The sequence below is a fragment of the Sus scrofa genome, chromosome 2 (assembly GCF_000003025.6).
Source record: "Sus scrofa isolate TJ Tabasco breed Duroc chromosome 2, Sscrofa11.1, whole genome shotgun sequence".
Taxonomy (NCBI): Eukaryota; Metazoa; Chordata; class Mammalia; order Artiodactyla; family Suidae; genus Sus; species Sus scrofa.
This window is the reverse complement of record NC_010444.4, coordinates 68,827,789-68,842,418: the sequence shown is the minus strand read 5'-3', so window position 1 is coordinate 68,842,418 and position 14,630 is coordinate 68,827,789. Positions and strand designations below refer to the sequence as shown.

General features: G+C 52.1%; 1 protein-coding gene and 1 non-coding gene across 6 annotated transcripts in view; both read left to right on the top strand.

The window, feature by feature from the left end:
* The window catches only part of COL5A3 (collagen type V alpha 3 chain), a 41,718-nt gene extending 27,496 nt beyond the window's left edge, over positions 1–14,222 (top strand). For 2 of the 5 annotated variants that reach the window (XM_021081438.1, XM_021081436.1), the window contains 22 exons: positions 557–664; positions 747–800; positions 997–1,050; positions 1,163–1,216; positions 1,338–1,391; positions 1,933–2,040; positions 2,865–2,918; positions 3,140–3,193; positions 3,471–3,524; positions 3,635–3,688; positions 4,112–4,219; positions 4,396–4,449; positions 4,961–5,014; positions 5,391–5,498; positions 6,006–6,059; positions 6,140–6,175; positions 6,858–6,911; positions 7,372–7,585; positions 7,673–7,785; positions 10,424–10,492; positions 12,901–13,140; positions 13,234–14,222. In XM_021081438.1, coding sequence (XP_020937097.1) covers positions 557–664; positions 747–800; positions 997–1,050; positions 1,163–1,216; positions 1,338–1,391; positions 1,933–2,040; positions 2,865–2,918; positions 3,140–3,193; positions 3,471–3,524; positions 3,635–3,688; positions 4,112–4,219; positions 4,396–4,449; positions 4,961–5,014; positions 5,391–5,498; positions 6,006–6,059; positions 6,140–6,175; positions 6,858–6,911; positions 7,372–7,585; positions 7,673–7,785; positions 10,424–10,492; positions 12,901–13,140; positions 13,234–13,380 — 1,899 coding nt within the window. In that variant the 3' untranslated portion in view covers positions 13,381–14,222. 5 annotated transcript variants of the gene reach the window in all.
* On the top strand, positions 879–960 carry MIR9801 (microRNA 9801). The gene has a single exon (NR_128483.1). It is a non-coding gene; the product is annotated as a microRNA 9801 (primary transcript).

Below are 14,630 nucleotides of genomic sequence, written 5' to 3'. Positions count from 1 at the left end.
ATCTCCAGTGGAAAGGGACAGTGTCCTCCCCTGTGATCCAGGCCCAAGCTCAACCCCAACCCTGATCTACCCCTCCATGACAACACCCAACATGAACTCACCCCAGAATCTGACCCAGTCCTGACCTTAATCCCCAAACCCCATCACAGCCCTAATCTCAATGCAAACTTAACCTCAACCCTAACTCAGGTCTTATCTTCACATCCTACTTTAGTCAAAACCCTGACCCACTCCTCCCTTTGACCCTGCTCCTGATTCGCTGTCTAATGCTGATGCCAAACCTGAGCTCGAATTCTGAATCTACCTTGGCCCCAACTTCAAGCCCAACCCTACTTCTCAACCCCATCTGGACTTTAATTGACCTCAACCTGACCTTGACTCACCACCCAATGCCCATCTCCAAACTTTGACTCAACCCTTGACTTTATTCCTAAACTCTGACCCTTAACCTGCACGCCCAGCTTCAAACCCAACCTTGCCCATGACTTTGACCTTGAGCCTATTTTCAACCCTTGACCCAGAACCTTAATCATGCTCTGCCTTGTCCTCTTCCCAGGGAGCAGATGGAGCTCAGGGGCGCCGGGGACCCCCAGGCCTCTTTGGGCAGAAAGGAGAGGATGGAGTGAGAGGCTTTGTGGGGGTGATTGGCCCCCCTGGCCTGCAGGTGGGTGTCCTGAGTTTGGATGTATGGCCTCTGGTTACTCCCCTCCTTATGCCCTAATTTTGCTTTTTTTGTTGTTTCACAGGGACTGCCAGGTCCTCCTGGAGAAAAGGGGGATGTTGGAGATGTGGGGTCCATGGTATGGACAATGGAGGGAATGTGGAGGGTGTGGTATGGCAAGGGTGGCCATTAGATCGATTTGGGGGTAGGGTCACAGGGCACATTGTCATTTTAAGGATCGTGTGGGTCGCCAGCATCAAGCCTGGTGTTTGTGGTGGCTGGAGGTTTTTGAGGGGCCACGGGGGTCACCAGGTACTCTTCTAACTGTCCTGTAGGGTCCCCATGGAGCTCCAGGCCCTCGGGGTCCCCATGGCCCCAGCGGATCAGAGGTGAGGACACTGTGGTGGAGGGCAGGATGCCTCAGAGGCGAGGAACTCACTTTCCCAAGAAGGGGCTGTTGGGAGCTTGCAGTCCCACCTGTACCTTTTGCTCTCTCCCCAGGGTCCTCCAGGACTTCCTGGAGGAGTCGGTCAGCCTGGTGCTGTGGGTGAGAAGGTGAGAGGGAGAAGGGGAGCGGGATGCCTGAAGTGAGGGAGGCACAGCCAGTCCTGCTTGGGGGTGGCTGTTCTGGCTGCCCGGATGGGACTTCTTCTCAGCCTCGCTTTGCCTTGTGCAGGGTGAGCCAGGGGAGGCCGGAGACCCAGGACCCCCGGGATCCCCAGGAATCCCTGTGAGTGACTATGTCCTGTGCTCCTGCATCCTTCTCAGGGAATCCCTGACCCCCAAGACATCCTTGACCTCTGGGCGGCCCAAGGTCACCCACTGACCCAGGCCCCATAGGCATCCCCGGTTATCTTGATGACAGCTCTGAAAGGCATCAGGATTGCTACAGAATTATCTAGGCTGTACACTGCACAAAGGTGGGGGGCCGAGGAGGCAGGTGGGGCTCAGATCTAAACCATAAGCCCTGGTTTGAGGATGACCTGCCCAAAGGGGCCCCCTTTTCTGATTCACTCTAGGGTGGCACATGGCCTAGACCAAACTTCCCCATGACTTCTGGGCAACTAGACCATCCTGACCCCTGACTCCTATAAATCCTAGATTCCTCTGACTTCTGACCCTTGGGCAATCTAGGCAGTAGTCTAGGCTATTCTGACTCCTCATCCCTGGGAAAGTCCTAAGGCACCCAGTTTCCTGAATCTAGGTACGCTAACCCCTGACACCTGGAGAGTTCCAGGCTACACTGACCTGTGACCTCTATTTCTACAAAGGGGCCCAAGGGAGAAATTGGTGAAAAGGGAGACTCAGGCCCATCTGGGGCTGCTGGACCTCCAGGCAAGAAAGGCCCCCCTGGAGAGGATGGAGCAAAAGGGAATGTGGTGAGTCCCTGAGGACACGGAGGCAGAGACTCGGGGAGGGGCACATGAGTCAACTTGAACCTGCTCCCCAACTTCCAGCCTTGGTCCCATCCTCCTGTGTGCTGATTCCATCGACAACCCAGAACATGGCTGAATGCATGAATGACTGAATGAAAGAATGAATCTATATAAAGATACGGTGGTTAGGAGTTCCCTGGTAGCCGAGTGGACTAAGGATTTGGCGTTGTCACTAATGTGACATGGGTTTGATCCCATCTGGGAACTTCTGCATGCCATAGGTGCAGCAAAACAAAACAAAACAAAACAAACAAACAAATAAAAAACAGTGGTTATATGTCATTGCAGTGGGTGCAGTGGAGAAACTTGCTTCCACATTGAATCATTCTAACAATGCTGGGAAGGTCAAGGCTGAGACTGATGCTGTGTCAGAGTTGGCTCATATGGGATTTGCCCTTAGGGGCAGAAGTTGAGCCGCTCCTGCCATGGTGGTGGGGCTTTGGGTGGGGAGTGAGGGCAGCGAGGAACTTCAGAGTCTGAGGGACCTTGATTTGAATCTCACCACCCCCACCACTCGTCCCCTCTCTGAGGTCAGCTCTGTCTGTGAGTCCCAAGCTGAGAAGATGCAGTGAGATGATGGATGGAAGGGTGGGGGGCTCACATTAAACACAAGAAAGTTCCTTCTACCAGGGCAAGGATTGTGAGTTTGGTTCACCAGTATTTCCCCAGCAACTGGGATGGGCCTGGTCCATGATTCATTTGCTAAATGAATGAATGAATGTGCTCGGTCATACAGAGGCACAATTAGTCATCATTCTGTGTTCCAGGGCCCCACGGGGCTGCCAGGAGACCTAGGCCCCCCTGGAGACCCTGGAGTTTCGGTGAGCGTGACCCTTCCTCCTCCGAAAATTCAGCATATTCTCTGTTCGGTCCCTATCTTTGCCTCCCCCCAACCCCCGCACGCCCACACCCCCACCCCCTGCCGCCGCTGCCCCCCCTCCCCCACCAGCCCCACAGATCTGGAACAAATCGTCTTTACTTTTGTCCAAGCCTCACCTTCCAATTCTCATGACCCCTCCCCACTCTGTTCCCCCAATCACAGGGTCAAGATGGTCCCCCAGGGGAGAAGGGAGACCCTGGTGATGTTGGGGGCCCGGTGAGTTGGGGAGCAGAGGACGTGTTGCCTAAAAAAGGGGTTGGGGCTGGAGAGTGGGCCAACTGAGGGGACCAGGGGAGCAGGCTAATGAAGTCCCCAGGGCTCCCATAGATGTACTTGCTTGGGCTCCCCCGGGCCTGGCCATGAATGTGAACAGCTTGAGGGAGGGGGCAGGAGATGGCTGATGCTGGGGTGATGTTTGGGGAAGCCTGTCTTTGTGTCATAGACATCCTGAAATCTTTGTCCTCAACTGTCCTGGTGGTTGTAACCTCCATAGGGTCCTCCTGGTGCTTCTGGGGAACCCGGCCCCACTGGGCCTCCTGGCAAAAGGGTGAGTGATGACCCACGTCCTGGCTGCTCTGGCTCCTACCTTGTCCCACTCATGCACACAGGTCCCCCACTCACCCCAGCCCCCCACTCATGCTGTCTTGCCCTCTTCAGGGTGCTTCTGGTCGCATGGGTCGAGAAGGCAGAGAAGGGGAGAAAGGTGCCAAGGTGAGCTCCCCCACCGGGAAGGGAACTTGTCTTGATTTGTTGGCCAACAGTTGGGCCATCAGAATGGGGAGAGGGAGTTCCCGTCATAGCTCAGCAGTTAATGAATCCAACTAGGAACCATGAGGTTGTGGGTTCGATCCCTAGCCTCCCTTAGTGGGTTAAGGATCCGGCGTTGCTGTGAGCTGTGGTGTAGGCCAGCAGCTACAGCTCCAATTGGACCCCTAGCCTGGGAACCTCCATATGCTGTGGGCGTGGCCCTAAAAAATAAAAATATTAAAAAAAATTAGAAAAGACAGAATGGGGAAGGGCCTGCGACCTCCACCACTTGCCCTATCCGCTCGCCTCTCCCTAATGGTTCTTGGCCAGGGGTCAGGAGCAGCCCCTGACTCTCTCTACCCCCTCCCTTGCCCTTATCCTTTTCAGGGGGAGCCAGGTCCCGATGGACCCCCAGGAAGGACAGGCCCCGTGGGGGCTCGAGGGCCCCCTGGACGTGTCGGGCCTGAGGGTCTTCCAGGGATTCCCGGTCCTGTGGTGAGTGGGGCAGGAATAGAGGTAGGGTGGGGAGTGGGATCAGGCCCTCCCTGTGGGCTCCTGTCTTGTAATTTCTCACTGCAGTTGGGAGGAGCTGACCCTGGTGGGGGAGAGGTGCCATACTGGGTTCTGGCAAAGGGAAGCCCCTCGGCACCCCATGTTCTATTTTGCCCTAGGGTGAACCAGGGCTCCTGGGACCTCCTGGACAGCTGGGTCCTCCTGGTCCTCTGGTAAGAGACTCCATCCTCAGGGTTCCCAGTGCTGAGAGCCACAATGGGCATTCAGTGACCAATCTAGTGACCCTGGGTGCTGATGGTGCAGCCTGACCCCTCCCTGACTATCCATCTGATGGTCCGCCCCAACCGTCTATCCTAACCATCTCTTCTGACCTCTCATCTCAATGGTCTACACGGACCACCCATACTGACCCTTCACCTTGATGGTCTCCACTGACCCTTCAGTTTGGTCAACTGACTACAATGACCAAATTGACCATCTATCTTCATAGTCTACACCAACTGCCCACACTGATGTTGACCACTGACCATTCATATTGGCCAACAAACCCCTTCGTTCATCTCTCATCATCCCTCCTCTCTCCCAACCATCCCCAAGACCACATCCCTGGTAATTCCACTGGAAACCTGGGTGATTTCTCACTTGGCCATCCCCCCAGCCACTCACATGGACTTTGAGGCTTTCTGCTTGAGACTCACCAACTGATCCTAACTCTCCTTCCAGGGGCCCTCTGGCCTCCCAGGGCTGAAGGGAGATGCTGGCCCCAAGGGGGAAAAGGTAAGGGTACCTCCTTCCATTATCCTCCTCTGCCAGTTACCTCCTTCTCCTCCTCCTTGAATTCCCACCATAAGCCAGAGGGCTAGGAGATTGGAGTCTCCTCTGCCCTCAAACTCACTATCCCAGGGCTCAGGGAGAAAAGTCTCCCAACACCCACCTTCTTCCCCGACATGTGCCTTTTTTTGTTTTTTTTTTTGGCTGCCCCACAGCATGTGGAGTTCCTGGGCCAGGTGTCAGATCCTAGCCACAGCTGTGCCTGATCCTTAACCTACTGTGCCTGGCCAGGATTGAACTTGCACCTCAGTGCTCCCAAGATGCCACCAATCCCCGTTGCACCACATCGGGAACTCACATATGCACCTCTTCTATCCTCCAGGGCCACATCGGATTGATTGGTCTCATCGGCCCCCCCGGGGAAGCTGGCGAGAAAGGGGACCAGGGATTACCAGGAGTGCAGGGGCCCCCTGGCCTCCAGGGAGAACCCGTGAGTGTGTGTCCTGTCCTCAGTGGGAAGATTGTGTTCAATGTAGAGGGTGGGTGGGAAGGCAGAAATGGGGCTTGTTTGGAGACTGTGGGTATGGGGGATTTGGGAAGCCTGGGTCTAGAATAAGGTAAGGGTAGTTCCCGTTGTGGCTCAGTGGGTTAAGAACCCAACTAGTATCCATGAGGATGCGGGTTCAATCCCTGGCCTCACTCAGTGGGTTAAGGATCCAGCGTTGCTGTGAGCTGTGGTGTAGGCTGGCAGCTGCAGCTCCACTAGCCTGGGAACTTCCATATGCCACAGGTGCAGCCCTAAAAAAAAGCAAAATAATAATAACAATAATAACAGGGGTTGTCCTGGGAAAATAGGGGGCTCTATCTGGGAACTTGAAGGTTGAAGGCTGTCTGGGGTTAAGGTCTTCCTTTGAAGGGACTGGAGGCTTGTCTGGGGAATGTGTCTGGACCATAAGGATGAACCCTATCAGTGATGACTCTGATGTCCTTTCTCCAGGGTTCTCCTGGTCCTATCGGCTCTCTGGGCCACCCTGGGTCCCCAGGCGTGGCGGTGAGTATGAGGGGTTTGTGGGGCGGGGTCATCTTGTCAGGACAGCCAGGATGCCAGCTCTCCCTGTCTCTATCCCACAGGGTCCCCCAGGACAAAAGGGTTCAAAGGGGTCCCCGGTGAGTACTCACCAAGTTTCCCTTGGGCTCTCACATCTCTTCTCCCCAGCCTTCGCATTCATTTGTTTATTCAGTCAGTCAGGCACTCAACAAATATTTATTCAACACTTACAATTGTACTTTGTCAAATCTAAGATGCCATCAGTTGTAAGGTGAGCCATTATTTTGTTTGTTTGTTTGTTTGTTTGTTTGTTTGCTTTTTAGGGCCACACCCACAGCATATGGAGGTTCCCAGGCTAGGGGTCTAATCAGAGCTACAGCTGCTGGCCTACACCACAGCCACAGCAAACGGGATCCGAGCTGCATCTGCGACCTACACCACAGCTCACGGCAATGCCAGATCCTTAACCCCCTGAGCAAGGCCAGGGATCAAACCTGTGTCCTCATGGATGCTAGTCAGATTCTTTAACAGCTGAGCCACGACGGGAACTCCCAGCCATTATTTTATAAACTGCTGCAGAAGCGAACAGTTCTGCCGAGTAAACTATGACTCAAGAAAAATGTTAAGAAGCTGATTTCAGAAATGCTAAAATGTGGGAAGAAAATGTGCATTTTCTGCTTGGTGCTGAAAAAACGGCATATCCTTCCTGGTGCCCCCCACCCCATGCTGTGTGTGTCTCTAGGTGTTGGTGTGCAGTGATTTCATAGACAGAGTTCACCCTCAAGTGACTTCTCCTTACAGGGATCCCAAGGTCCCCGTGGAGACACTGGACCCCCAGGTCCCCCAGGTCCCCCGGTGAGTTCCCCGGGACAACATCGGAGTGTCCCCCCCCCAACACACCAGGGTTCCTTAGTGCCCAGAACTGGTCAGGGCACACACCAGGTGTTCAGGGGATGCACGTGGAGAGGGAGGTAGAAGAGGATCTTGGCTGTGTCTCGGGTTTTGGGGGGACATTCACTGGGGTTCTGATGAGATCTTGTCTGCCCATCTCTCCTGGCCTTTCTCTTTCTCTTTTTCAAAACTACTTTGACTATTTTATCTTTGGTCTGACCACTTCTGCCTCTCCCGGTCTCTGAGCCTTTCTGTCTCTTTTCCCATATGTCTCTCTCTGTCTTTGACTGTCCTCCTGGTCCTGTCTGTATCGCTCCCTCCACTTTCTCCCCTCCGCGCTCTCCACCCCCCACGCCCATGTCTCTCTCCCTGTATCTTCCTCCTGTGTCTCTGCTCTCGCTCCTGCATCTCCACCTCTGCCCAGGGTCCCTCTGCGGAGCTGCACGGGCTGCGCCGGCGCCGACGCTCGGTGCCAGTGCTGGGCCCCGGGGTCCCAGAGGGCGGCCTGGAGGAGGTGCTGGCCTCGCTCACCTCGCTGAGCTTGGAGCTGGAGCAGCTGCGGCGCCCTCCGGGCACGGCTGAGCGCCCCGGCCTTGTGTGCAGCGAGCTGCACCGCAACCATCCGCACCTGCCCGATGGTGAGATTCCGCCCCTCCCCCACACGGCGGGCGGGGAGCCCTGGGATCAGCACCAGCTCATGGGCCCCTCGCCTGGCTCTGCGGCAGGGGAATACTGGATTGACCCCAACCAGGGCTGCGCTCGGGACGCGATCAGGGTTTTCTGCAACTTCACTGCGGGAGGAGAGACCTGCCTCCATCCGGACAAGAAGTTTGAGACCGTGAGTACCTCTAGGGTGGGAGAGGAGTTGGGGGAGGGGTGGGGGAGGGGCGTTGATGGACGAAGGACTGGAACTCTGGAAACTATCTCATTCAAACCCAGCTCCCACCGCCAACTTACTGCAGGCATTGTCTTTTTATCATTACTTCAACCAGCATCCATTGAGCACCTACTGTATGCCAAGTCTTGGACGTGCTCGGGCTACAGCAGAGAATCTAAAAGAAAAAACAAAACAAAACCTTTGCTTTGCTTTTATGGAGTTCATTTTCTATGGGGAAAGACATAAGAAAATCTAACAAAGAAATCAGTAATGATAGTGAACCTTTAAAAAGTAGGTATGTGTGCCAGGCTACATGAACTTACTGAGTCCTGACCATCAAGTGGCAATTCTATTATCATGTCTAAATTACATAACCAAAAGGAACTCTACTCACTATTTTGTAATAACCTATAAGGGAAAAGAATCTGAAAAAAAGGATATATATATATATATATATATATATATATATATATAACAGAATCCCTTTGCTGTACACCTGGAACTAACACAACATTGTAAGTCAACTATACTTCAATTTAAAAAGATAATAGGGGAGTTCCCGTCGTGGCGCAGTGGTTAACGAATCCGACTAGGAACCATGAGGTTGCGGGTTCGGTCCCTGCCCTTGCTCAGTGGGTTAAGGATCCGGTGTTGCCGTGAGCTGTGGTGTAGGTTGCAGACGCGGCTCGGATCCCGCGTTGCTGTGGCTCTGGTGTAGGCCGGTGGCTACAGCTCCGATTCAACCCCTAGCCTGGGAACCTCCGTATGCCGCGGAAACGGCCCAAGAAATAGCAACAACAACAACAACAACAAAAAGACAAAAGACAAAAAAATAAATAAATAAATAAAATAAAATATTAAAAAAAAATAAAATAAAAAGATAATAGGGAGTTCCTATTGTGGCTCAGCGGGTTAAGAACCTGACTAGTATCCATAAGGATGCAGGTTTGATCCCTGGCCTGGCTTAGTGGGTTAAGGATGCGGCACTGCTGTGAGCTGTTGTGTAGGCTGCAGATGAAGCTTGGATCCTGAGTTGGATGCAGCTCCGATTCAACCCCTGGCTTGGGAACTTCCATATGCTTCATGTGTGGCCCTAAAAAGCAAAAATAAATAAATTAAATAAATAAACAAACAATAAGTCTTTATCATCCCCCAGATAGGGAAACTGAGGCGCAGAGAGGGACGAGATTACCCATGACAGCCTGGCTCTTGTCCCAGTCCTTTACCAACGATATATACAATCTCCTAATCTGCTATCTTATAGGCCGCATGGGCTCACTGCCCTGCAGGCTATGGACTGGGAGGTGGGACCTCAGAATTTCTGAGATTTTTCCATCAGGGAGCCCTGAGCCTAACAGCCTCTGACGCCAGGCACCAGGCTTAGCTGTGGAGGGCAGTGGGTGAGCAGTACCACCTCTGGACCTCAGACTGCTCGGGTTGGAATCCAGATCTGTGACCTCAGTTTTCCCACCTGTAAAATGGGGTCCAAGAGAGTATCGACCTCTGGAGTTCCTGTTGTGGCTCAGTGGGTTACGAACTTGACCAGAGTCCATGAGAATGCAGGTTCGACCCCTGGTCTTGCTCAGTGGGTTAAGGATCTGGTGTTACCATGAGCTGTGGTGTGGGTAGCAGACATGGCTCGGATCCCACGTTCCTGTGCCTGTGGCATAGGTCTGCAGCTGCAGCTCTGATTCGACCCCTGGCCTGGGAACCTCCATGTGCCAGGGGTGTGGCCCTAAAAAACAAAAATGAAAAAAAAAGTATCGACCTCATGGAGTACTTGTGCCATCAAGGTACCAATGCACATATCAGGAGACATTGATTAAACACTGAGTTTACGCGGTGCCGTGTTAATACCACAGACAAAACGTAGTGAGCACAGACTTGCAAAATTGTGTAATAATGTTCTTACTTATTATTATTTTTGACTGGTCAGAACCCTGGTTTAGGGAGGACTCAGATCCTGCCATAATGCAAATTTAGACAAGCTCTCCCCTCCCCAGTTTATAGGGCAGAGGGCAGGACTTGATCTCTAAACAGTTGCTGACACCTGAGGTCTGACCTCTCCCCAGCCTACCTTCCTCCTGGCCAGAGAGAGACTGGGGATGGGCATGAGGAATGTTCTGAGTTTGGTTTCCCCAGACACAGACCCGGAGATGAGGGTTTGACAAGGGCAAGACATTTATTTAGGAGGTAATCCCAGGAGGCGGAAGTGAGAGGGGACCAGGGGAAGCAGCCAGGAAGGGGTGTGTTGTTAAAACATCACCACTGGACACTCAAGGCTCATTTCCCCTGGGCACTTCTGGGAGACAGTGTAGAGCAGGCTCCTTGGAGTTGTCCTCCCTGAGAGGAGAGGGAGCTGGGGCATTGATCCACTAGCTCTTGTCAGTCATTGGCAGAGGCTGCCTCAGAGGGCAGGAGACCCCAACCTCTTAGGTATGTCCTGTGCACTGGCCAAGCCCAGTCCCATAGCCAGAGAACAGCTGAGAATCCCTGATATTGACAGTTGATGGCTTTTGGTGTGGAGAGTTAAATACAGAAAGGGCACAGGGGGACACCTGGGGCATCTGCTGCAGTGACCCTCCCCTCTGTCCCCCAGGTGAAGCTGGCCTCTTGGTCCAGAGAAAAGCCGGGAAACTGGTATAGCACATTCCGTCGAGGGAAGAAGGTAAGTTGGTGGAGGCCAAGGTGGAGATGGTATAAAAATTGGTGGGGGAGGAGTTCCCTTCATGGCTCAGTGGTTAATGATCCCAATTAGGATCCATGAGGATGCAGGTTTGATTCCTGGCCTTGCTCAGTGGGTTAAGGACCTGGTGTTGCTGTGAGCTGTGCTGTAGGTCACAGATGCAGCTCAGATCCTGCGTTGCTGTGGTTGTGGTATAGGCCGGCCTATGTAGCTCCGATTTTACCCCTAGCCTGGGAACTTCCATATGTGACTACAGCCCTAAAAAGAAAATTGGTGGGGGTGTTGCTGTCCTGGCTCAGCAGAAACAAATCTGACTAGTATTCATAAGGATGCAGGTTCGATCCCTGGCCTCACTCAGTGGGTTAAGGATCTGACGTTGCTGTGAGCTGAGGTGTAGGTCATAGATGAGGCTCAAGTCTGGCATTGCTGTGGCTGTGGTGTAGGCCAGCGGCTACAGCTCCAATTGGACCCCAGCCTGGGAACCTCAATATGTTGCAGGTGCAGCCCTTAAAAAAAAAAAAGGACAAAAAAAATTGGCGAAAACCAGCATGGGGAACTTGAAACTGGGGGAGGTGAGATGAACAGGATAGGCTGGCCTCTGCCTTTATAGTGATCACAGGCTGGGGGTGGGTGGGTATGGCAGCATCAGATGTGTGATGAGGGAAGCACAGGGCATGGTGGCAATCCAGGGACAGTGCAGGAAGGATCTGAGGGCTTCCTGGTAGAGGTCACAGCTCAGCTGAGGCCTAAAGAATGAATTGGCTTGCAAGTTTGGGAGAACAAGGAAGAGTGTTCTGGGCAAATGGAACAAAGAATAAACAAAGGCCTCCAGTCAGGTTCCTGACTGGTGTCTGATGAGATTCTGAGTTATGTAAATGGGAAGAAGGGTAGGTTTAAGGGGTGGCATGGAATCTTGGGTTCATATAGGTCTTGCTTACGTAACATATATGTATATTCTAGGCACTGGGAACATAGCAGCAAATAAAACACAGTTCCTGACTTCATGATGTTGCTATTCTACTGGGAATATAACCAAGGAAGCAGACAGACAATAACCAAGGAAACAAAGCTATAATATCCTGTCATGGGATCTCTTGGTCTGGGTTCCCCTAAAACAGACCCTGAGATGAAAACTCAATCACCAGGAGTTTATCAGGGAGGTGATTCCAGAAAACATCAGTCAGGGAACATGAAATGATACAGGGAAGGGAAGGAAGCCGAAAAGGATGCATTACCAAGCCAGTTTTCTTTAGCCAGTGTTAAGTTAATAATATATTTTATTGAGGAGTTCCCGTCATGGCTCAGTGGTTAATGAACCCGATTAGTATCCACGAGGATGCAGGTTCAATCTCTGGGCTCGCTTAGTGGGTTAAGGATCTGGTGTTTCTATGAGCTGTGGGGTAGGTTGCAGATGTGGCTCGGATCCTGCGTTGCTGTGGCTCTGGTGTAGGCCAGCAGCTGTAGTTCTTTTTTTTTTTGGTGCGGGGGCAGTGGTAGTTCTGATTCAACCCCTAGCCTGGGAAACTTCACATGCTGTGGGCCCAGCCCTAAAAAGACAAAATAAATAAATAAATATTTTATTGAACCCAATATATCCAAAATATTGTTATATCAATATAAAGATTATTGAGGTGTTTTAATTTTTTTCCCTAGGAGTTCTTCAGAATCTTGTGCATATTTTATATTTATAGCACCTCATAATTTGGATACTGCATTTCCTTGGAAATACTTAGATTGCATAAAACCTGCATTTGAAAAAGTAGATTGGTGTCCTCAAGTTTTTCCAAACTTAAGTTTTCTGATAACTGGATTGAGGTTCAGTTCTTAGTAATGAGTTAAACTTTAAAAATTTAATTAGGAGTTCCTTTTGTGGCTCAGTGGTTAACGAGCCCAACTAGGATCCATGAGGATGTGGGTTCGATTCCTGGCTTTGCTCAGTGGGTTAAGGATCTGGTGTTGTTGTGAGCTATGGTGTGGGTCACAGACGAGGCTTGGATCTAGCATTGCTGTGGCTGTAGCATAGGCTGGCAGCTGCAGCTCTGATCTGACCCCTAGCCTGGGAACTTCCATATGCCACAGGGGCAGCCCTCAAAAAACAAAACAAAGCAAAACTATACTTCAATTTTTAAAAATGGGTGCCCAAAGTAAAAAAAAAATAATAATAATTAAATAAAGTTTAAAAAATTTTCTTAGTCTCATTGGCCACCTTGCAAGTGCCCAATGGCCACATGTGCCTAGGAGCTTGCAGGAGAACTGGGGGTGGGTGGATGGCTTGTGAAGCTGCCAAAAATGAGGACATGGTAGTAGTTCTGCAGCTTGTGGGAGGTGGGTTCCTTGGAAAGAGTAGAGGTGAAAGGAGCAGCCCCACCTCTTCTTTGTCCCACCCCCAGTTCTCCTACGTGGATGCTGATGGGTCCCCTGTGAGCGTGGTCCAGCTGACCTTCCTGAAGTTGCTGAGTGCCATCGCCCGCCAGAGTTTCACATACTCCTGCCAGAACTCAGCCGCCTGGCTGGATGAAGCTGCAGGCAACTATGGCCGCTCCCTCCGTTTCCTGGGGACCAACGGGGAGGAGCTGTCTTTCAACCAGACCGCAGCAGCCACCATCACTGTCCCCTATGATGGCTGCCGGGTAAGGGAGGAGCCGGGGTTTGGGCAGAGTGGGGAGGGGAGGCCGTGACTGCCTGCCCCCTGACTCTACATCCGTGTCTTCCCATGAAATCAGCTCCGCAAGGGACAGACGAAGACCCTCTTGGAGTTCAGCTCTTCCAGAGTGGGGTTTCTGCCCCTGTGGGATGTGGCAGCCATTGACTTTGGCCAGACGAACCAGAAGTTTGGGTTTGAACTGGGCCCTGTCTGCTTTAGCAGCTGAGAGCTTCAGGGGTGGGAGGGATCAATGAGGGAGCTCCAGACGGGGCACATTTGGTGCTGAGGCTTTGAAGCCACCATATTTATCATCTCCTATGACTGTGGAGCCGGGGGAGAATCTGCTCATCACAGTCAAACAGTATTCCTTCTCTATTCCGGGGGTCTGGTGCTGGACTCCCCCTGGCCCAGGAGTCCAGTTTCCCTGCACTGCACCCCAGCTGGCATAACCGTAATCTGACTCTTTCTCCTCTCCATGCTCAGCTCCCTCCTCCTGTGCCCCCCCAACCCCATGCAATGAACTTCTAACCCAGAGCTGTTGAATGCTCCTCCCCCAATGCCTGCCTCCCACCCCAAAGTCGGTGCTCTCAACACCCTTTGGTGCTACCTTCCCCATATAGTTAAGCACTGGATGTCTCCTGATCCCAGGCTGGGACCCCTTCGCTCATTCCTAGTGTCAGGTGGGTTCACAGCAAAGGGACTCAAATCAGACTACAGAGGGAAGTGGGACTTCCCGGGAGTGAGCTGTGTGCTCCCTCTGCTGCCTCAGCCCAACCCTGAATACCGCCTCCCTCCACAGCTCCTCAATTGCATCTTGCCATGCCAGGTGACTTGGGGACCAAGACAGGGGGTGTAAGTCAGGATCCTAATGGTGCTGCCCTATTTATACCTGGGTCTGTATTAAAAAGGGAAAAATCCCCTCTGTTGTATATTTAATCTGCTTCCTCCATAGGGAAGGCTGGGATATGATGAGAGAGATTCTAGTATGATCCCCATCTTCCCCCCATCTGCCCCTGGGCATAGGGCATAATTGGCATCTCGAGTCTGAGAATAAACCAGTGAACTGTGTCCCTGTCTGTGTCTTTCACATGGTGCCATATCTCCCTTAGGGTCTAGCTCTTGTCTCACCTGAGACATTTGCCACCACCTGTCTTAATAATTGCATCTTTTGGTGGGGGTAGTTTTGGGGATGGGGGAACCTAATTACTTTGGAACTCTGTGGAGGCAATGAGCCTTTTAATTAACTTAGGCCCCTAGAGGAAACGTTGGAAAACAGTCAGCTATCCAAGAAAGGAAATTTTTGTGTTTTTTTTTTGTTGTTGTTTTTTCATTTTATAGCCATACCTACAGCATGTGGAAGCTCCCAGACTAGGGGTCAAATCTGAGCTGCAGCTGCCAGCCTACACCACAGCCACAGCAATGCGGGATCTTTAACCCACTGAGCGAGGCCAGGGATGGAACCTGCATCCTCAAGAA